Source organism: Eumetopias jubatus, unplaced genomic scaffold (assembly GCF_037043125.1).
Source record: "Eumetopias jubatus isolate StellerSeaLion01/CBP00866 unplaced genomic scaffold, mEumJub1_p1.0 scaffold_6, whole genome shotgun sequence".
NCBI lineage: Eukaryota > Metazoa > Chordata > Mammalia > Carnivora > Otariidae > Eumetopias > Eumetopias jubatus.
In genome coordinates, this window is record NW_028274812.1 from 32,970,125 (window position 1) to 32,992,086 (window position 21,962).

Here is a 21,962-nt window from a genome sequence, read left to right on the forward strand (position 1 = left end):
GTCTCCTCGAGTCTGTTTCTTCATTTGAAAAACAAGGTGGGCCCCAAAATATCTTTGCTTCCTATCTTATGGGTTTATTTAAGGAAGCTGTCTTCGAGCAGGAGAGCCCTCTACCCCCAAGGGATTTCATGGTAAGCAGCTCCCTGTCTTACATTTGGAAGGATCCACTCCTTTCATCTTTGCTCCTGCTGTCACTTCACTGACACATAATTAGCAGTTTGTGGGATGCTATTTAGATTTTCTTTGCATTTAATGTTCTGTTGTTAATTCTCTGTGAAGCTGACTGATTTGAGGTGATTTTAAAAATCTGAAGTTGAAAGGTGTTCTGGCAACTGCTCTCTGAGCATGAAGAAGAAGGGCATAAATAAAGGTGAAGAAACACTACAACTATCCGAGCTCCTGTTTATGACTTCCTTCTGCCAGCACAGAGCCAACAACTTCCAAGAATGAGAAAGAAAGTGAGGAGAGGCAATAAGGGAAAACAATACATTTATTAAGAGGCATGAAAATGCATAAACTCATTTATAAATAAATGTCGAATTTACCCAGTGAAAAAATAGCTAAAATCCATGAGTAAACTGGATTTTACATTTGAAATGATTACATATTTGATCTCCAATTTCCCCTCCATCATGATCTCTTAGTAGCAGCAATTTTGCAATGACTACAGAAAAAGCTGTTACCAGTGATTATCATATGGGGGGAAATTTTTCAAGAATTGTCTTTAAAAATGAACCAGTGCAAACAAATTCAGATTATAAGGGATACAGTAAGACTTAGGGCTTCTCTTCAGAAAAGTAGAAAATAAAAATCCCAAACATTTATTCATTAAGAAATGAAAAAGCAAACTACATTTTGATCATTGAAAAATAATACATATGGATGTTATAAAACATTCTTAACCAGTAATTGTAAGAATTACACTTAGAAATGTTCATTCAAGTACTAGTGTTCAATAAACATTCAAATTTCCATTAAAAGTAACACTAGGTATAGACTTGTGTGGACAATACTACTTCTGATTTAACAACAAAAATCACATCAACAGAAGGCAAGTGACCCTTAAAATACTGTATTTTTTGTATGTAAATGATTTTTCACAGTCTGTATGTGTTATCTGTGAGAACCCAAGAAACATCTCACGACAGCTAATTAAGTCCTTTCTATAAAATAACTCTTGATATTACAGAAACAAACATGCTGAAACACAAGTTTAGCTTTAAAAATAACAGAGCACAATCAGTTTTCTTTGGCAAGAAATTGTTCATTCCTTACCAAATGTTGGTTTCCTGTTGTGTAGACACTATCAGAACACTTCTTTGGTATTTACCAAAGAGCTATGAAATAATCTGACAAGGTTGCATTGACTAGGGTACCATGATAGTAATGTAGAGCTTATGTCAAAGTTACACTGAAATCAACCTGGTTTCCTTGATTACTGCTGTTAACAGATCTTCCTTCAAAAAGCTCCCTCCTAATCCTGGCCTGAGTCTCAGGCTTTAACAAAAGTTCCTTTATCTGTTTCACTTTGGACTTCAGACTCATCCTTTCTCGATGCAAAGCTTCATTAATTAAGTCCCGGAGTCCAATAGGTTTCTTGCCTATGGAAAAAAAAATTATATAATACATTTTACATACAAATGCCAGTGAAAAACATGAAATATGGCACACTGACTTATCAAAAGAAGGTTAAAAGAAACCTGTAAGATGTTGCCCACGTTTTATAGAAAAGGTTGCATTTTGCCAAAAATATATCATTTGCATGAAACCAATTGACTGTAAATAAAAATCACCTCATAGCAACAGCAGATGTAGGACAGACGTGAGACATTATGGACCAACAGTATGGAAAACGATTTCAACAGTGATTATTTTAAACTTAGCACTTGTTAGCTGTGTGTGTGTTTTGGCCTCAGATAAAGTGGTCAAATGCCCTGCTAAGCAATATAAATGGCAGTATTCCATTGATGGCCAGGCCCTTTCCATGCCCTTTGAGTCCACGAGGCATAACCCAAAGTTCCCCCCTCTCCCTCGGCCATGGCAGAGGACAAGTGAAACTTGGGCCATTCTTCTGTAAGTTAATCTCCTCTGCTAGTCCCAGCACTCCATTTCTCTTCTGTTGTGTTTCAGAAATGCGAACACATTGATCATGAAAGTGGTGGGCAATCTCCACAGATTGGACAAGAGACACTGAAACAGCACAATGCAAATTAGTCCGTTGACCCAGCAGAGGGGAGCGGGATGCTTCTCACGGAGCAGCGGGGGCCTGCCTGCACTGGGCTCTCACTTCCTGTTGTTGTCACTGTCAGTGCCATTCCTATCAGCCTCTTGAGTTTTCACAGAGCTCCCATCCCCTGGCTTGCTTTTGTTCTGTGTTTCTTCCAGATACTGCTGGACAGCCTTGAGCACCGCGTTCTCCACCAGCCTCTTACTGAGCCTTACCAGTTCAGCATCATCGGGCTCACCTCCATTCTTATCACCTACATTCCACAATAGAGAAGAGAGGTCACTGAGGTCATACTGCCACAGAAACTTGGCATGCAGGGGCCGGCTAGTTCGCTTAGTTAAAGAGAGCAAGTGTCCTTTCAATCTGGTAAATTGGATCTATAAATCCAAGAATACTGGCTTGGCCTTTCATTTGGTATTTGCAGAAACAGGAAACTGCCTATTCCTGAAGATTTCAGATTGAAAAGTAATTCATTAACCCCAATCTAAAAATATGCCACCTTGCCATGCTGGAAGCTTCCCATTTCTAGAATTTTTGTTCTTCTCTCATCCATGGCTATTTGCTACTATTAAAGTCCATGTGCCCATCACCTGGAGCCTCAGGCATGTGAATTCACCAACTAGATCTGCGTCTGCTTTTCCTTCGCCACTGCCAAATGTCAAGTGATCAAGATTTCCCAATCAACTAACTGCTTAGGATCACTAGTGTTTTAAATGTTTGGCCCATAGGTTGGTTGTTAATCAACTCTCAGCACGCCCACTAGGAACTGGTTTAAAATAAGCTTGTAAAACTAATATTCTTTTTACTCTCAGTGTGATCACTGCAATTTAAGAAATAAACTCTTCAAGAGTTAGGATGATGAGAGTAAATTACTAGATGTTAATACTTTACGGCCATGGGGCACCTGGGTGGCTTAGTCGGTTAAGCATCTACCTTCCGCTCAGGTCATGATCCCAGCGTCCTGGGATTGAGCCTCACATCGGGCTCCCTGCTCAGCAGGGGAGTCTGCTTCACCCTCCCCCTGATCTCTTGTGCTCTGGCTCACTCGCCCGTTTTCTCTCTTTCTCTCCCTCTTAAATAAATAAATAAAATCTTTTAAAAAATACTTTATGGCCATTTTACTTCCCTGCTAGTGATGATGAAGGTTTAATTATTCTACCTTTCATTTTACTGTAAAAGGGCTGATTCTCACCTATTCCTCCTATGCCAGACATTTCCCATTCACTCTCTTCCTTGTCTCCATTAACTGGGAAAAAACACAAGGAGCTCATCTCTCATGCCCATTCAGTCCCTCATCTCCTTCCACTGAGCTGCTGACCCAGGAAGGCAGATGACTGAAGGGAAAGACATTCGAGCACCTAAATATGATAAACAAATGCTAATAGATCTAAAGTGAGGGACAGACAGCATATTATAATAATAGTACGGGACTTTAATATTCTACTTTCTACAATGAATAAATCATCCAGACAGAAAACCAACTGGGCTTGAACTATACTTTAAACCAAATGGACCTAACAGGTATATACAGAACATCCAACAGTAATCAAAACAGTATGGTATTAGCATAAAAACAGACACATAGACCAATGGAGCAGAATCTAGAGCCCAGAAATAAACTCACACATATACAGTCAACTAATATTTGACAATGGAGCCAAGAAAACACAATGGCAAAAGGATAGTCTCTTTGATAAACGGTGCTTGGAAAACTGGACATCCACATGCAAAATAATGAAACTGGACTCCTATCTTATGCACACTCAACAAACATTAACTCAAAATGGATTAAGGACTTAAACATAAGACCTAAAACCAGAAACTTCTAGAAGAAAACAAAGGAAAAAAAGCTCCTTGACATTGGTCTTAGCAATGATTTTTTTGGATGACACCAAAGAGCAAGCAATGAAAGTAAAAATCAGCAAGTGGGATTATATCAAACTAAAAATCTTCTGCACAGCAAAAGAAACAATCAACAAAATGAAAGGCAATCTACAGAATGGGAGGAAATATTTGCAAATCATACATCTGAGAAGGGGTTAGTATTCAAAATACATAAGGAACTCATACAATTCACAAGCAAAAACACAAACAATCCAATTTAAAAATGGGCCAAGGACGTGAATAGACATTTTTCCAAGTAAGACATACAAATGGTTAACAAGCACATGAAAAGTGCTCAATATCACTAATCATCAGGGAAATGCAAATCAAAACCACAATGAGATATTACCCCACACCTATTAAATAGTTATTATCAAAAAAACAAGAGGTAACAAACACTGGCAAGGATGTGGAAGAAAGGGAATCCTTGTGCACTGTTGATGGAAATGTAAATTGGTGAAGCTATGATGGAGAACAGTATGGAGGGTTCTCAAAAAATTAAAAGTAGAATTACCATATGATCCAGTGATCCCCCTTCTAGGTATATATCTGAAGAAGATGAAATCATATTGTCAACAAGATATCTGTGCTCCCATGTCCATCACAATATATCTCACAATAGCTAAGACAAGAAAACAACCTAAGTGTCTGTCGATGAATGGATGAAGAGAATGCAATGTGGTATTTATATAAAATGCAATATTCAGCCATAAAAAGAAGGAAATCCTGCGATTTGTGACAACATGGATGGAACTTGAGGGCATTATGCTAAGGGAAAGAAGTCAGACAGCGAAAGACAAATACTGTGTGATCTCATTTATATGTGGAATCTAGAAACAGAAAGTAGAATGGTGGTTACCAGGGACTGAGCAAGGACAGAAAAATGAGGCGTGTTGGCCAACGGGCACACATTTTCAGTTATAAGATGAGTAAGTTCTGGGGATCTAATGGACGGTATGGCAATTATAGTTAACAACACTGTACCGTACACGTGACTGCTGCAAGAGAACAGAGCTTTAGCGGTCTCACTATACCAACAATCTTAAAATACAAATATGTGAAGTAAAGGATGTGTTCACTAATGTCTTTGTGGCAAACATTTTGCAATCTATAGGTGTATCAAACCACCACATTCTGTACCTTAAACTTACACAGTGTCATATGTCAATTATATCTCAATAAAGCTGGGGAAGAAAAAGAAGTAACTAGACTGCTCACACATAAAGCGCAGCTCAGTTTTGGAATATCACCCATGGCCTCCAGAAGCCAAAAGCCCAGTGTTTCACTTGCAATCTTAGATCTGGGACAGGCAGTTACTAAGGGTGTGAGCTGGAGGATGGATAATTATCTTCTATCCTTACATATGAAAGGGATTGAAGTACAAAAGCGCATATGCTAAGGGTGAGAACTGGTCTCCAACCCTCCTTCTGAGCCCCACCACTTCTATTTAACACATGTCCAGGACCAACTCTGATTATAACCATCATTCCTAGAAACATCCAAGCAGACGAGAGATAGCTTAAAGACTCATCTAGACTTGCTACCAGTGGGAGCCCTTAGCAACGGCTTTCCCCTCAGAAGTGGCAATATGGCACTCCAGACTCATGATCAAAAGTTCTAGAAAGAACATTTGTGGTGCAAAATATGCTTAGAATTGAGTAAGCTTCAACTCCATAATACCTACATAGAAGTTACTGAACCTAAATATGTCAGGATATTATCAAAAGAAAGATAAAGAAATTCATTACTGTTACCATATTTGGGGCAATTTAAGACTATTTTTATTAGTAAGAAGGAATGAACATATTGTGTAATACTTAAAGGATTTTATCTTAATCTTACAAGATAGTGTTTATACTGTATAGCTGATACCTCCAAATGTGTTACCTATCTGGAACTATTTGTACAATGGCTCTTCAAACTTAAAAGGGTGGGGCACCTGGGTGGCTCAGTTGGTTAAGTGCCCGACTCTTGATTTCAGCTCAGGTCATGATCTCAGGGTGGTGAGATCGAGCCCTGCATTGGGCTCCATGCTTAGCAGAGAGTCTGCTTAAGATTCTCTCTCTCTCCGTTAGTCCCACCCCCACCAGTTCATGCTCACGTACTCTCTTCTGTCTAAAACAAAACAAAACAAAACAAAAAACCATAAAAAAGCTAAGAAGGGGAAACTCAAACTGCAAATGAAGGTATACTCTAAGTACCCTCCAAAACACTGGAAATGACTGCATCCTGTCACCCTACTTGTGCCATGCACCCAGGCCAGAGAACGCATTCCTCTGGATTGTTCCCTACACTTGTCAGTTTTAAGATAATCAGTCATCACATCACTGACACGTCATCAGTAAGACAGAGGGTTGTATTGGAGTCTAATCATAACTCACTCTCTAAGATGCCTCCAGTCAAATAATCTGTGTTTCTGAGATTTTTCTCAGTCTACTATGAAGTGTTCCCATTACTTCAAACACTAAGAGGTTTAAAACACAAAAACCTTCCCACAAAAAGTTAATTTCCCCTTCTGACCTTCCGATTTCTGATTATGCTTTTACTATCATCCAAGTCAAGTAAGCTCAAAACAAGACTGTCACCATCTCTAACTGCTTCATTTCCCTCATCAACCCATTTAATCACAAGCCCCAACAATGTGCTTTTTACAGTTTCTCTTCTCCTCTCGATTAATATTTCTAAAATGTCCCTGTTAGTCTCCATTGTCTCTACAGGAAAATTTAAACCAGTCTTCCTAAGCTTTCTAAAATTTACCTTTGGTGATCAGCCTCCATTGCTGTGCTTCCACTGCCAGCTTCCAACCTCTCCTGAGGATCCTCCGCATCACCCTCTATTTCTAGATGGCCCTCCCTTTCTCTAATCAAAATCCCTTTGCTCCATGAAGTCTTCCCTGACTAACCCAGCTGGAAGTGGCTCCAAGAACTCTGGCTGCAGGGACGGTACATGGTCATTTGGTTATTCATTCACATATGCACTGAGGACCTACAATATACCTGGCTATTCTAGCCTACGGGGACACAGCAGAGGACAAAACAAAGTCCTGCTGGTTTTCCTTTCTTAGTTTCTTCACAAATTATGAGCATTATTTATTAATATATTTATTCAACAACTACTGATTGTCCGCTCTGCTAAAGATCTGGTCTTGAGTAGAGAAACCATGTCCTAGGCTTCTCAGTCATCCCTCACTCATGAGAGTTCAATGAACAGTTCAATGAACTGTTGACTAAAGTCCTTAAAGGACTTTAAATGTTGCTATCTTGCTATAAGGATAGCACACCTTGGCCAGAAATTTACATTTAATATTAATTTAAAGCAAGAAGAAGAAAAAAATTTAAAGCAAGAGCAGAGAATTCCAGAGTAATCCAAATAGTCATGTGAAAATCTCCAACCACTTGGCTTGAAAAACCTGGTCAATATGACAAAATATCCAGCCTATGGGACAAATATTAACCATCTACAATAACTAACCAATCAACCAAAAAACCAAAGAAATTTATAAATGAATCTTTCAGATCTGTCCTGATTTCCACCTTACGATTTCCACAAAGCATCCTCAAGACTAAGACCCTACTGGAAGGTTCATCACAGAGCCCTGAGAGTGGGCAGCAATTCAAAAAACATGTATCTCCATTCCAGTAAGACCATATTTGTAGTCCCACTTTCAACAGACTTAGTTCAACTTAATTAACAAGAGGCAGCTTAAGATTAAAATTATACTGTATTTTTCTTCTGCCTACTACTTGAATAAATGTATGTCTCCACAGTGACCTCTAAGATAAACGGCTACCTTCCTTTTACCTGAAGCATAGTTTAAAATAGCATTTCAAAGAGGTTACTGCCTATGTTCTCCTCTAGGATTTTGATGGATTCCTGTCTCACATTGAGGTCTTTCATCCATTTTCAGTTTATCTTTGTGTATGGTGTTAGAGAATGGTCGAGTTTCATTCTTCGACATCAGCCACAGCAACTTCTTTCAAGATACATCTCCAAAGGCTAGTGAAGGAAAAGCAAAAATGAACTTTTGGGACTTCATCAAGATAAAAAACTTCTGCACAACAAAGGAAACAGTCAACAAAATAAAGAGGCAACCCACAGAATGGGAGAAGATACACTATAGACAAAACGCTGATTTCCAAGATCTATAAAGAACTTCTCAAACTCAACACCCAAAAAACAAATAAGTCAAAAAATGGGCAGAAGACGTGAACAGACACTTCTTAAAAGAAGACATAAAAATGGCTAACAGACACATGAAAAAATGTTCATCATCATTAGCCATCAGGGAAATTCAAATCAAAACCACACTGAGATAACACCTTACACCAGTTAGAATGGCAAAAATTGACAAGGCAAGAAACAACAAATGTTGGAGAGGGTGTGAAGAAAGGGGAACCCTCTTACACTGTTGGTGGGAATGCAAGTTGGTACAGCCACTTTGGAAAACAGTGTGGAGGTGCCTCAGAAAATTAAAAATAGAGCTACCCTATGACCCAGCAATTGCACTACTGGGTATTTACTCCAAAGGCACAGATGTTGTGAAAAGAAGGGCCATATGCGCCTCAATGTTCATAGCAGCAATATCCATAATAGTCAAGATGTGAAAAGAGCCGAGATGCCCTTCAACAGATGAATGGATAAAGAAGATGTGGTCCATATATACAATGGAATATTACTCAGCCATCAGAAAGGAAGAATACCCAACTTTTACATCAACATGGATGGGACAGGAGGAGATTATGCTAAGTGAAATAAGTCAAGCAGAGAAAGTCAATTATCATATGGTTTCATTTATTTGTGGTACATAAGGAATAGCATGGAGTACATTAGGAGAAGGAAGGGCAAAATGAAGGGGGGTGAATCAGAGGGGGAGATGAACTATGAGAGACTATGGACACCAAGAAACAAACTGAGGGTTTTAAAGGGAATGGGCGTGGGGGGATGGGTTAGCCCAGTGATAGGTATTAAGAAGGGCATGTACTGCATGGAGCACTGGGTGTTATACAAAAACAATGAATCATAGATCACTTACACCAAAAACTAATGATGCATTGTATGGTGACAAACATAACATAATAAAATTAAATTAAATTTAAAAAATTTAAAATAGCATTTCAACATGCCATTGCAAGGTACACAAACTATCTTTTGATATTCCAACATTTTTTGCATTTTACATGCAAAAAATATTTCCAACCTATGAAGCAAATTCTTGATAAAATTTTCTTTCTTGGTCTAGTTGGGTTATTTAATATCATACCTACTTAAAGTGACAGATTAACCTTTGTCTTTGACACTGTTATTTTAGAAGTCTCCCCCAGAATATCTTCAATCAATTTCTTAGGGGAATACTAAAAATATAAAAGAAAGGCAATGAGAAATTCTGTTAAGCCCACCAAATAAAGTACTGTCCCTAAAAGAAGACCTAAATTTTCAACAAATTTCAAGTAGGCAATTCCACACTCTAAGAATTATAACACCATTAATCCACTGTATGTACCCATGATTCTGTTTTTGTTTATAATACCTGAGATCTCTGATACTGATCCAATGTAGAAAGAAAATTTATTTTTGTGGTAAAAAAAAAAAAGTGAATTCCTTTGTGGTAATAAAAATATGTTCTACCTACTAGAATAATTTAAGATCAGCATTAATATGGTTCAGCTGTCCTTCTATGTGAGTTAATTGCTTAGTTGATGTCACACAGTGGGCTTCAGGAACCATCACTATTCCCCACCCACCACAAATATCTATTTGTCTTGACAAGAATAAATCACAAGAGGAGTGCCTGGGTGACTCAGTCCGTTAAGTGTCTTACTCTCGGTTATGGCTCAGTCATGATCTCAGGGTCGTGGGATTGAGCCCCACATCCGGCTCTGTGCTCAGCGTGGAGTCTGCTTGAGATTCCCTCCCTCTCTCTCCCCCTTTGCCCCTCCACCAGCTCACATTCTCTCCTTTCTCTCTCAAATAAATAAATAAAATCTCTCTTTAAAAAAGAATAAACCATGCTAGGATTTGTAAAAGAAAACAAAAGAAATCTTGCTTACAATGCCATGTAAGACCAAGGGAGAAAGTATAACTGCATTAAAAGTACTCAACTGTCCCAATCAAAATCCCAGCAAATTATTTTATGGATATCAATGAACTGATTCTAAAGTTTCTATGGAGAGGAAAAAATAACATAATAGCTAATGCAGTACTGAAGGAGGAGAACAAAGTTGGAGGACTGACACTACCCAACTTCAAGACTAGCTATAAAACTATAAGACAGTCTGGTATTGACAAAAGACTAGAAAAATATATCACTGGAACAGAACAGAGAGAGCGCAGAAACAGACCCACACAAAAACTGATCTTTGAAAAAGGAGCAAAAGCAATACAGTGGGACAAAGACAGTCTCTTTAACAAATGATACTGGAACAACTGGACATCCACATACGTGCAAAGTAATGAATCTAGACACAGACCTCAAACCCTTCACAAAAATTAACTCAAATGCATCACAGACCTAATTATAAAATGCAAAACTATAAAACTCCTAGCAGATAACATAAGAGCAAATCTAGATGACCTTGGGTACAACAATGACTTTTTTGATATAAAACCAAAGATACAACCCATGAAAAAAATAACTGATAAGCTAGACTTCATTAAATTAAAACCTTCCACTCTGTGGAAAATGAAAATGTCAAGCTAATGGGAATACGAGCCACAGAATGGGAGAAAATATTTTTAAAAGAACTATTATCCAAAATATGTGAAGAACTCTTCAAAACTCAACAATAAGAAAACAAACAACTCACTTAAAAAATAGGCCAAAGGTCTTAATAGAAACCTCATCAAAGAAGACATATAGATGGCAAGTAAGCATATGAAAAGATGTTCCACATCATAAGCCATCAGGGAGATGCAGATTAAACAACAATGAGACATCAGTATACACCTATTAGAATGGTCAAAATCCAGAACACCAACACCACCAAATGCTGACAAGTATATGGGGCTAAAGAAATTCTCATTCATTGCTGCTGGGAATGCAAAATGTTTCAGCCACTTTGGAAGACAGTGGATGGTTTCTTACAAAAACTAAACATATTCTTACCATACAATCAAGCAAGCACACACATTAGTATTTGCCCAAAGTAGCTGAAAACTTAGGTCCACACAAAAACTTGCACATGGATGTTAATAGCATCTTTTTTTTTTCATGTTAACTCTTTTAGTTCGATTTTATATTTATTTTTGTTTATAGCATCTTTATTCATAACTGTCAAAACCTGAAACCAAGATGTCCTCCAGCAGGTGAATGGATAAACTGTGGTACATCCAGATAATGGAATAATACTATTCAGTGCTAAAAAGAAATGAGTTATCAAGCCATAAAATGACACAAAAGAACCTCAAATGCATATTACTAACTGAAAGAAGCCAGCCTGGAAAGGCTACGTACTATATGATTCCAACTATACGACACTCTAGAAAAGGCAAAACTATGGACAAAGTAAAAAGATCAGTGGTGGCCAGGGGTGGGGTAGGGAGGGGAGAGATGAATAAGCAGAGCACAGAGGATTTTTAGGGCAGTGAAAATATTCTGTATGATACCATAATGATGGATACAGGACATCATACGCTTGTCTGAGCCCCAGAGCATGTACAATACCTATAGTGAACTATAAAGTAAACTAGGCTCTGGGTGGAATGATGTGTCAGTGTAGATTCATCAACTGTAACAAAGCATCACTCTGGTGGGAGATACTGATGGTGGGGGAGGCTATGCATATGTGGGGGACAGAGGGTGTACAGGAAATCTCTGTATCTTCCTCTCAATTTTTCTGTGAACCTAAATCTGCTCTAAAAAAATAAAGTCTAAATTAAAAAAAAAAAAAGTTCTCACTAGCTCACATCCCAACTCTCAGGAACTTCATGTGGTATCTATGACAAAGGCTTCCGAAGCATCTTCCCATCACTTGCACCATTTTGTCCTCCACATTCCTGAAGCATAATTGTGTCCCCCTTAGCAGCGGATTTTTCTTTGAGCTTACCTTTTCTTCATCTACCCAGATAAAAAGAAATGTTAATATAGATCTGCAGGCTATTCTAAAAACTGGGGTGGCACACTCAACTTCCTTGCACACCACTTGCAACTTATCTGTGATAAGGGACAGATCAAGAATTGTCCCCAAGTGCACATTTAAACTCACACTGTCTGTCCTTTGGCACTTATCCGCCCGAAGTATTAGCTGTAACACCGCAGGAAATAGAGTTCCTGTAAATAAAGCTCCCCTCTTCTTGCCAAATACCAAAATTCCTTCCCATCTCCAACATACACACACACACACACACACACACACCAGAAAATTTTAGAAACAAAATACCAAAATGGTATTTTAAATATTTTCTATGACATAAATCTCAAAAAGGAAAAAAAAAAAAAAACATGCCTTTATAAGTTTTATTCTGGGTTCAGTAGCGCAGATGATACTTTATGTGAAAAATGGACAATTTCCACCCCCAAGGGATCCCACACTATACTGTGTCCCTCCATCCACCCCATCTTCACCACTGTTAAATTGGAGGGGGTGAATAGCATGCAGTTAAACTGAATATCACTAATAGGTCTTAGGGGAAACAAAGGGGAGATAAGATCCCAACAGGCAGTTCCCCTACAGCCTGAGTGGGCCAGGGCACAACCCACACAGCCTCAGCCAAAGCTGTCATGATGAAGACTCTAGAGTCTTCACTTCCCTCCACTGTTCCCCAAGGCATAGCCTGAAGCCAACCCCTTGACCCACACACCCTTGTAAGAACCTTGTAGGATCCTGTTGAATCACAGATCTGTACTTCTGAAACAAATAATGCAATATATGTTAAGAAAAAAAAAAAGAAGATAGCAGGAGGGGAAGAATGAAGGGGAATAAGTCGGAGGGGGAGACGAACCATGAGAGACGATGGACTCTGAAAAACAAACTGAGGGTTCTAGAGGGGAGGGGGGTGGGGGGATGGGTTAGCTGGTGATGGGTATTAAAGAGGGCACGTTCTATGTGGAGCACTGGGTGTTATGCACAAACAATGAATCATGGAACACTACATCAAAAACTAATGATGTAATGTATGGTGATTAACATAACTAAAAAATTATTTAAAAAAATAAAATAAAATTACCATCTTTCACTATAAAAAAAAAAAAGGATCCTTGCAAAGACTCCAAATCACATGGCTTAGGATGCTTTCTATGACTTGTGCCCTCATGACTGCTCTTCATACAGTCATATCAGAGAAGGGACAAGACACATTTGCTGGATGTTTGTAGGCCAAACAGCCTACCAAAGAAATCTTTCCAGACATCATGTAATAGCCTTGTAGAGATTTCCCTTTTCCATCTATCTGTAACATCAGTTCTCTGAGTCCTTATTATGATCCACAATGTTCTTTATGCAATTTCTACTGTAATGCTATCATTTCTTTTTTTTTTTAAAGATTTATTTATCTATTTGACAGAGAGAGACGCAGCGAGAGAGGGAACACAAGCAGGGGGTGTGGAAGAGGGAGAAGCAGGCCTCCCGCTGAGCAGAGAGCCCAATGTGGGGCTCGATCTCAGGACCCCGGGATCATGACCTGAGCCGAAGGCAGACTCTCAATGACTGAGCCACCCAGGTGCCTCAATGCTATCATTTCTTATTGGAAGCCTTGGTGATGAGCTAGAACTATGGGTAGTGATGTGACAAAACTCCTAATATGTAAGGAGAGAAAAATATATACGTATGAGTTTGAAATTCAATTCTGTCATTTTCTAACTGCACAGCCTTGTTCACAATCTCTCTAAACCTAAATTTCCCTTCAATAGGCCACTCGTGAGGATAATATACCTTGCATTGTTGTTGGAAACATTCGAGATAAGGTATGGAAAGTGCCTACCATGTACCTAAAAAATAGTAGGCTCTCAAAATATGATAGCTATTTTATTAGTACATGTATTATGATTTGATCTGAGTTCAATTTATTTTAAGAAGAATGAGTTCAATACTTACTATAAGCCAATCATTAATTTACTCAAACATTGTATTAAGTGCCTACTATGTGCCATTGCTAAGTATTTAAAAATAAATAAAATCAGAGTGCCTGCATGGCTCAGTTGGTTAAGTGTCCAACTCTTGATTTCAGCTCAGGTCATGATCTCAGGGTCGTGAGATCAATCCCCTCATAAGGCTCCACGCTGAGTATGGAGCCTGCTCAAGATTCTCTCTTTCCCTGTTCCTCTGTCCCTCCCCTTGCTTGCTCTCTCTCAAATAAATAAATAAATACATACACACATAAAATCTAGTCTCTGATCACACAGAAGTCAGTCTAGGAGGATGACCAATAAACAATGATTGTAAAACAAAAGGTTAATGCAATAATAGAATATGCTCAAGGTTCAGTGGAATTGGAAAGGGATAACAAGGTTAATTTTCACAAAGGAGATATTTCAGCTCAGTGAATAGGAGTTTTCAGACATGGGAGTAAGAGGGAGTAGGAAGGTTTTCTCAGACATAACAAAGGCATGAATGTGTGCTCAGAAGAATGAAAATGCATGATGCACTTAAGGAACTGAAGGTAATTCCATGGTACCCGTATAAAGAGTCCAGAGTGTCATGGGGAGGGTGGAGGAGATGTAGGAGGGAAGAAGGCTGGAGAGCAAGTACAGATGAAGGGCCTTATGTACCATGCTATGGAGTCTAAGTTCATTCTATAAGCAATAGGCAATTATTGAAGAATTTTAAGGAAAGCATATTTTAGAAAATTCACTATAATAGCCATGTAGAATATGGAAGAAGGATTTGAGAGGGGTAAAAATAGAGACAAGTTTTTACAGTAGATAAAAAGAGAAACAATGAGGACATGAATTTTTGGTAGATGCAGTAGGAAAGTAAGAGACACATTACAGAGACAGTTAAGAAACAGGAATATTGGACCAGAGAGTCAATTTAATTAGGAAAGGGTTTTAAGGAAAGAAGAAGTGGAGTGTGAAAAAAATACATAGATGAAGAAATATGGCCAAAAATGTTTGAAATTCAATAAAAACTTAAACTCTAAGTTCAAGGAGCTCAAAAATATCAAGTTTAAGAAATGTGAAGAAAATCACACTGAGGAACATCATGATCAAGCTGCTAAAACCAGTATTAAGAAAAAAACATAAAAGCAGCCAAAAGAAAAAGGATGCATTATACACAGAGGAATAAAGACAAGAATGATAGCAGACTTACTCATCAGAAACAATACAAGCCAAAGACAAGAGTACAACATCTTTAAAGTACTAAACGATAAAGAAAAGGCAATATAGAACTCTTTATCCAGACACATTATCTTTCAAAACGAGGGTAAAAGAAAGATTTTTTCCAGACATATAAATGCTGAGTTAATCAACCAGCACTAGAAGAGATATTAAAGGAAAACTTCAAGCAGAAAAAAAAATGATACCAGATGGAAATTTGGATCTACTCAGAGACAAGAAAGAACTAAAAACTGTACATATGGTACATATGTAGATAAAAATTAAAGACTTTCTCTCATTCTTAATCTCTTTAAAAGACAACTGTTTTGGGGCACTTGGGTGGCTCAGTCGGTCGAGTGTCCGACTCTTTTTTTTTCTTAATTAAAAAAAAGTTTTATTTATTTGTCAGAATGAGAGAGAGAGCGAGCGTGAGCACAAGCAGGGGGAGTGGCAGGCAGAGGGAGAAGCAGGATCCCTGCTGAGCAAGGAGCCCGATGCGGGGCTCAATCCCAGGACCCTGGGATCACGACCTGAGCTGAAGGCAGACGCTTGACAGACTGAGCCACGCAGGCCTCCCGGGTCCAACTCTTGATTTCTGCTAGAGTCATGGTCAGGGGTTGTGGAATCGGGCCCCATGCTGGGCTTTCACTGGGCGTGGTGCCTGCTTGAGATTCTTTCTCTCTCTCCATGTCTTACCCCACCCTTACTCTGTATGTCTCTCTCTCTCAAAAAAAAAAACAAAAAAAACAAAAAAAACAAAAAAAACAAAAAAAACAACTGTTTTAAATGGAGTTTATAAAATACATAGATATAAAGTATATGGCAACAATAGCACCAAGACTGGGTGGGAAAATGGAAATAACTGTTGCAAGGTTCTTTTGTTAAATGTGAAGTGGCATAATATTATTTGAAGGCACACCATCATAAGGTAAGAATGTATATTTTAAAACCCTAGAGCAACCACTAAAGTAAAAATAAAAAAGAGGTAGCTAATAAACCAATAATAAACATAGATGGAATCCTAAATTCTTAATACAAAATAAGGCAGTAAAAGAGGAGGAAAAAGAACAAAGAAAAGATAGGACAAGAACAAGCACAGTGGGTGGTTTAAATTCACCCATATTGCTAATCACGTAAAACACAGATTGGTCTAAATACTCCAATAAAATATTAAAGATTGTTAATTTGCATAAAAAATAAGAATCAACTATGATGTCTACCAAAAATCTACTTCAAATATAAAAAACACAGAAAGGTTAAAGGTAAAAAGATGGAAAATAATATATCATACCAAAGCTAGTCAAAAGGAAGCTAGAGAGTCAATATCAAACAAAGCAGATTTCAGAAAAAAAAGTATTATCTGAGATAAAGAGGGACACTTTATAACCTTAAGGAAATCAGTTCAAGAGGATATAAAAATCCTAAATGTGTATGCAACTAATAGCAAGAGCTTCAAAGTACCTGAAATAAAAACTGATAGAATTGAAAGGATGAGAGATAATCCACAATTAGAGTTTGAGATTTCAAGTCCACTCTTACACTGATAGAACAAAGAGAGAGAAATTCAATAAAAATATAGAAGACTTGAAGACTAGTAACCAAATCCACCAAACTGACGATTACAGAACACTCCACCCAACAACCACAGGACACACATTCTTTTTAGTATACAGAAAGCCTTTACAAAAGGAGATCATACTCTGAGCCATAAAACAAGTCTCGATAAATTTAAAATTATCACTGTATTTTGAGAACAATGCATGCTCTCAAAATACAGTGGAACCAAATAAGAAATCACTAACAGAAAGATATCTTGAAAATCCTCCAATTATTTAGAAATTGAACAACACAATTCTAAATAATCCATGGATTAAGGAAGAAAGCAAAAGAAATTAGAAAATATTCTGAACAACTGAATGAAAATTAGAAGACAACACATCAAATTTGTAGGATACAGCTAAAGCTGTACTTAGGGGAAAATTTATACCATTTTATGCTTAGATTAGAAAATAAGAAAGGATGGTCTCAAATCAGTTTTATTAAAGCTGCCACATTAAAAACAAAGGAAAAGAGAAGCAAATTAACCCCAAAGTAAACAGAGAGAAGGAAATAATAAAGATAATAGTAGAATGAAACAGAAAACAAATACACAATAGTGAAAAAGCAATAAAACCAAATGCTGGCTCTTTGGGGAAAAAAAAAAATCGGTAAGATTGATAACTCTCTCCCCAAACTGATCAAGAACAAAAAAACAGAAGATATATATTACCAATATCAGGAATGGGAGAGGGAACATCACCATCAATGGTACAAACATTAAGAGGGTAATAAGGAAATATTATTAACAACTTTATGCCAATAGATGCAACAAACTAGATGCAACGAGCAAGTTCCTTAAAAGAAACAAACTACCTGATTGTTCAAGAATAAACAGATAACATAAATAGCCCTATTAAAGAAATTGAAATTATAGTAAAAAAAAAAAAATCTTTCAGGCTCCTGCATGGCTCAGTCGGTTAACTATCTGCCTTTGGCTCAGGTCATAATCTCGGGGTCCTGGGATCCAGCCCCCGGTCCAGGGGTCCCTGCTTAGTGGGGAGCCTGCCTGTCCCTCTCCCACTGCCCCTCCCCCTGCTCATGCTCTCTCTCTCAAATAAATAAATAAAATCTTTAAAAAAAAAAAAACTCTTTCAACAGATGGCTCCACTGTTGGTAAATTCTACCAAGTACTTCAGGAAGAAATTTTACCAATTCACAAAATCTTCTAGAAAATAGGAGAAAGAGAACAATTCCCAATTCATCCTGTGATACCTAAGCCGGAGAGACATTGTGAAAAAAGAAAACTAAAAAGAAAAAAGAACAGTATCTCTCACAAATAGAGATATAAAAACCCTTACGAAAATACTGCCATATCAAATATAGCAATGCATGAAAAAGATACTGTATCATAACTAAGAGGGGTTTATTCCAGAAATGCAAGATTGAGTTAACATTTGAATATCAGTATAATTCACCATACTAACAGACAATAGATAAATACAATCATCTCAATATATTCAGAAAAAGAATTTGACAAGATTTAATACTCACTCATGATAAACATGATAAACACTATTAGCAAACTAAAAATAGAAGGAAACATTCTTAGGCTTAAAAGGGCTTCTATGAAAACCCACAGCAATGCCTAGTAGGTAAAAGGCAATGATTTTCCTCTGAGGTCAGAAACAATATAAAGATCTGCTCTCACTACTACTACTCAGTGTTGTACTCTAAGTCGTAGACAATGCAATCAGACAAAACAACAAAAACGAGTGAAAAGCCTCTTGATTGGAAAAAGAAGTAGTAAAATTGTCTTCGTTCTCAGTATATATTATCATTTATCTAGAAGTCCTAAAGAATCTACAAAAATATGTTCAGCAAGGTCACATGATACAAGGACTACATTTTTATTATGTATTTTTTTAAAAGATTTTATTTATTTATTTGACAGAGAGAGACACAGCAAGAGAGGGAACAGAAGCAGGGGGAGTAGGAGATGGAGAAGCAGGCTTCCCACTGAGTAGGGAGCCCGATGCGCGGCTCGACCCCAGGACCCTGAGATCGTGACCTGAGCCGAAGGCAGACACTCAACAACTGAGCCATGCAGGTACCCCAAGGCATAGGCTTTAAGAGAGGAACGTGATCCTTACCTCGCAGCAGACAGAAAAATGAACTTATAATGGATCAGAGAGCTAATATAAGAGCTAAAAGTATAAAATGTCTAGAAGAAAATACAGAACTTTTTAGTGACCTTGGATTAGGCAAAGATTCTTAAATTTTTTTTCCAAAAAAAATCTACCGAAAGAAAAGGATAAATTGGACTTCATCAAAATGTAAAATTTTGCTCTTCTTAAGACACTGTTAAGGGGAAAAAAGGCAAACCACAGGATGGGAGAAAATATTTGCAAGTCATAGCCATTAAAGAATGTGTATCCAGAATAAAAAAAGAATTCTCACAACTTAGTAAGAAGACAAAAAAAAAAAAAATTAAAAATGGCCAAAAGAATTGAAGTTACCCCATTAAAGATATACAGATGGCCAATAAACATGTGAAAAATGCTCAAGATCACTAGCCATCAGGGAAAGGCAAATTAAAATGACAATGAGATACTATCACTCACCCACTAAAATTAAAATTTTAAAGATTAACAATATCAAGTGTTGGTGAAGAGGTAAAGCAACTGGAACTCCTTCCTGCTGGTGAAAATGCAAAAACGGAACAGCCAGTTTGTAAAAACAGTTTGGAAATTTCTTACAAAAGCTGTTCTTATGAAAGTTGGCCATATTCTTGCCATGTAACCAGCAATCTCATTTCTAGCCAGAATTGAAAACAAATGAAATGAAAGCATATGGTCACACAAAAACCTATACATAAATGTTTGTAGTAGCTTTATTCCTAATTTCCCCAAACAACCAAAATACCCTTCAACTGGTGAATGAATCAACAGGCTGTGGTACATCCACACAACAGAACAGTACTCAGCAATACAAAGGAATGAATTCTGATACATCAACAACACAGGTGCTCAATATAAAAATTTGAAAAATAATTTCCAGTGTAATAGACAGGGGTGGTTTCTGAGCATGAATGAACCCCAAATCATTTTAATTCTCCCCTTCAGGGTACAAAACATGTATCATTTGGTCTAATCTGCTCCAAAAGAGCAAACTCATGTGCAGCCAGTCCTTGATTGACAAGTGATCACTGTCACTCTGTTGCTGAAATCTATGTCCAAGGGGCATTGTACTCACTAGGTTGTCTTGCTCATTTGTTTTGCCTTGTATTGTTTCTAAGCTGTTCCCTATCACAAAATGCTCTCTACTATGTAGAGACTATGGGTTTTTTTTTTTCCTCCCTGAATTTTTATTCTTGTATTTGCTTGCGTTGGGAATGTAAGTTCTCAATATCCCTGACTATTTGCTCAAGGACCACTCTACATCCTTTGTATAGTGCATCCAGTGCAAAACTGGGAAGTGCCATTTGAGCAATCATAAAAGCAGCAGAGATTTCAAACATAAGCCCCGGTACAAAGGAGTATCAACAGAAGTATGGTTATCCCTGGAAAGTTATTCATATGACAGAGAGAAAATAAATGGTCTCAAACATGTCAAAAGCATCATGATCTTGTCTGGCAGAAAAATAAGGGGGCTAGAAAATAAGCATTGCTTTAAATCGTAAAACTTACCATGTTCATGTAATTTTTTATCATCTTAATATTTAAGAGAGTTTTATATAAAACAGAGCCACCTGGGTGGCTCAGTCGGTTGAGCGTCCGACTCTTGGTTTTGGCTCAGGTCATGATCTCAGGGTCGTGGGATTGAGCCCCATGTTGGGCTTGGTGCTCTGTGGCTCTGTGTGCAGTGTGCTTGAGATTCTCTCTCCTTCCTACTTCCTCTGCCCCTCCCCCACTCAAATAAATAAATAAAATAAATAAATAAAATCTTTTTAAAAAAAGAGAGTTGTACATAAAACTTAAAAGCACAACCAGCTGGGATTAATTTTCACTTGTTGGGTTAACACACCTGCTCATGGTAATACATACTTCTCTTCTCAGGCTGATATTCCAGGCTAGGAGTTGATTCAAGCAGAAATAAAGGCCACTTTCCTGATCTAAAGGCAATGTTCACCAAGGCAGATCAGCAGCATAAACGCTGCCATCAATCTAATCTGGTGAAATAAATCATAACTGTAGATACCACTTTTCCTCTTTTCAAGCCATCAGGACACACCAAAGGTCCCCCAGACTGAGAAAACCCCCACGGTGCCAGGTCACAAACAGCAGTTACAGGAATGCTTCCCTCCGGTCACTCAGACAACACTTCACACTTTTCAAAGTGCTTTCAGAAACATTATTGCATCTGGTTCTCAAAGAAACCTCCTGAGGTAAAATAAGTGTTATTCTTCCCATATTACAAGCAAGAACAACGAGACACAAGAGGTTACACAAACTAAGATCACATAGTAGAAGTGATGAAAATCTGGAGTTCTCACTCAAAGTCAGGTAGATGAGTTCATCCAGGGCCCCTGCCCCCAGGCAGATAGCCCACAGTTCTCTGGTACACCCACACCCCGGGGCAGGGAAGGTACACATGAGAAAAACAGCACATAATTTAATGGTTGGCTAATTGGAAAAAAAACAAAAACAAAAACAAGAAACTCAGAAAGTTTCACTCTCAGATTAAGATTTTTATACTAAATAATGGATATTGATTAATGGAGTATAATCCCTTCATCCCATCCCCCATCCTTCCTTCTTCCTTTCATCTTTCCTTCCACACACATTCAGTGCACTCCCTCTGTGTGTGATTAGCATTGCTGCTCTGAATACAGAAATTAATCCAACATGGGCCCTGCCTTCAGGACACCTGCAATGTAGCAGAGGTAGAAATACGTGTGAAGAGATAAAGAAGAGATCGTGAATGCTCGGAAGGAAAGATGTACAACACAGAGTGGGTACACGGAGTAGAGAGTGGTCAATTCTAACTAGGGGAAAATATCAAAAGAAAGTCTATGCTTGAGCCGGATCTTCAAAGTGTATCTCAGGGGGGCCAGGGGAGAAA

At 37.9% G+C, this 21,962-nt stretch overlaps 1 protein-coding gene across 4 annotated transcripts in view; it reads right to left on the minus strand.

Moving 5' to 3' along the window:
- Positions 1–505: 505 nt before the first annotated feature.
- The window catches only part of AKAP7 (A-kinase anchoring protein 7), a 144,259-nt gene continuing 122,802 nt past the window's right edge, over positions 506–21,962 (minus strand). For 2 of the 4 annotated variants that reach the window (XM_028125342.2, XM_028125343.2), the window contains one exon: positions 1,614–2,480. In XM_028125342.2, coding sequence (XP_027981143.2) covers positions 2,284–2,480 — 197 coding nt within the window. In that variant the 3' untranslated portion in view covers positions 1,614–2,283. The other 2 variants (XM_088024249.1, XM_028125341.2) reach the window with 2 other exon arrangements.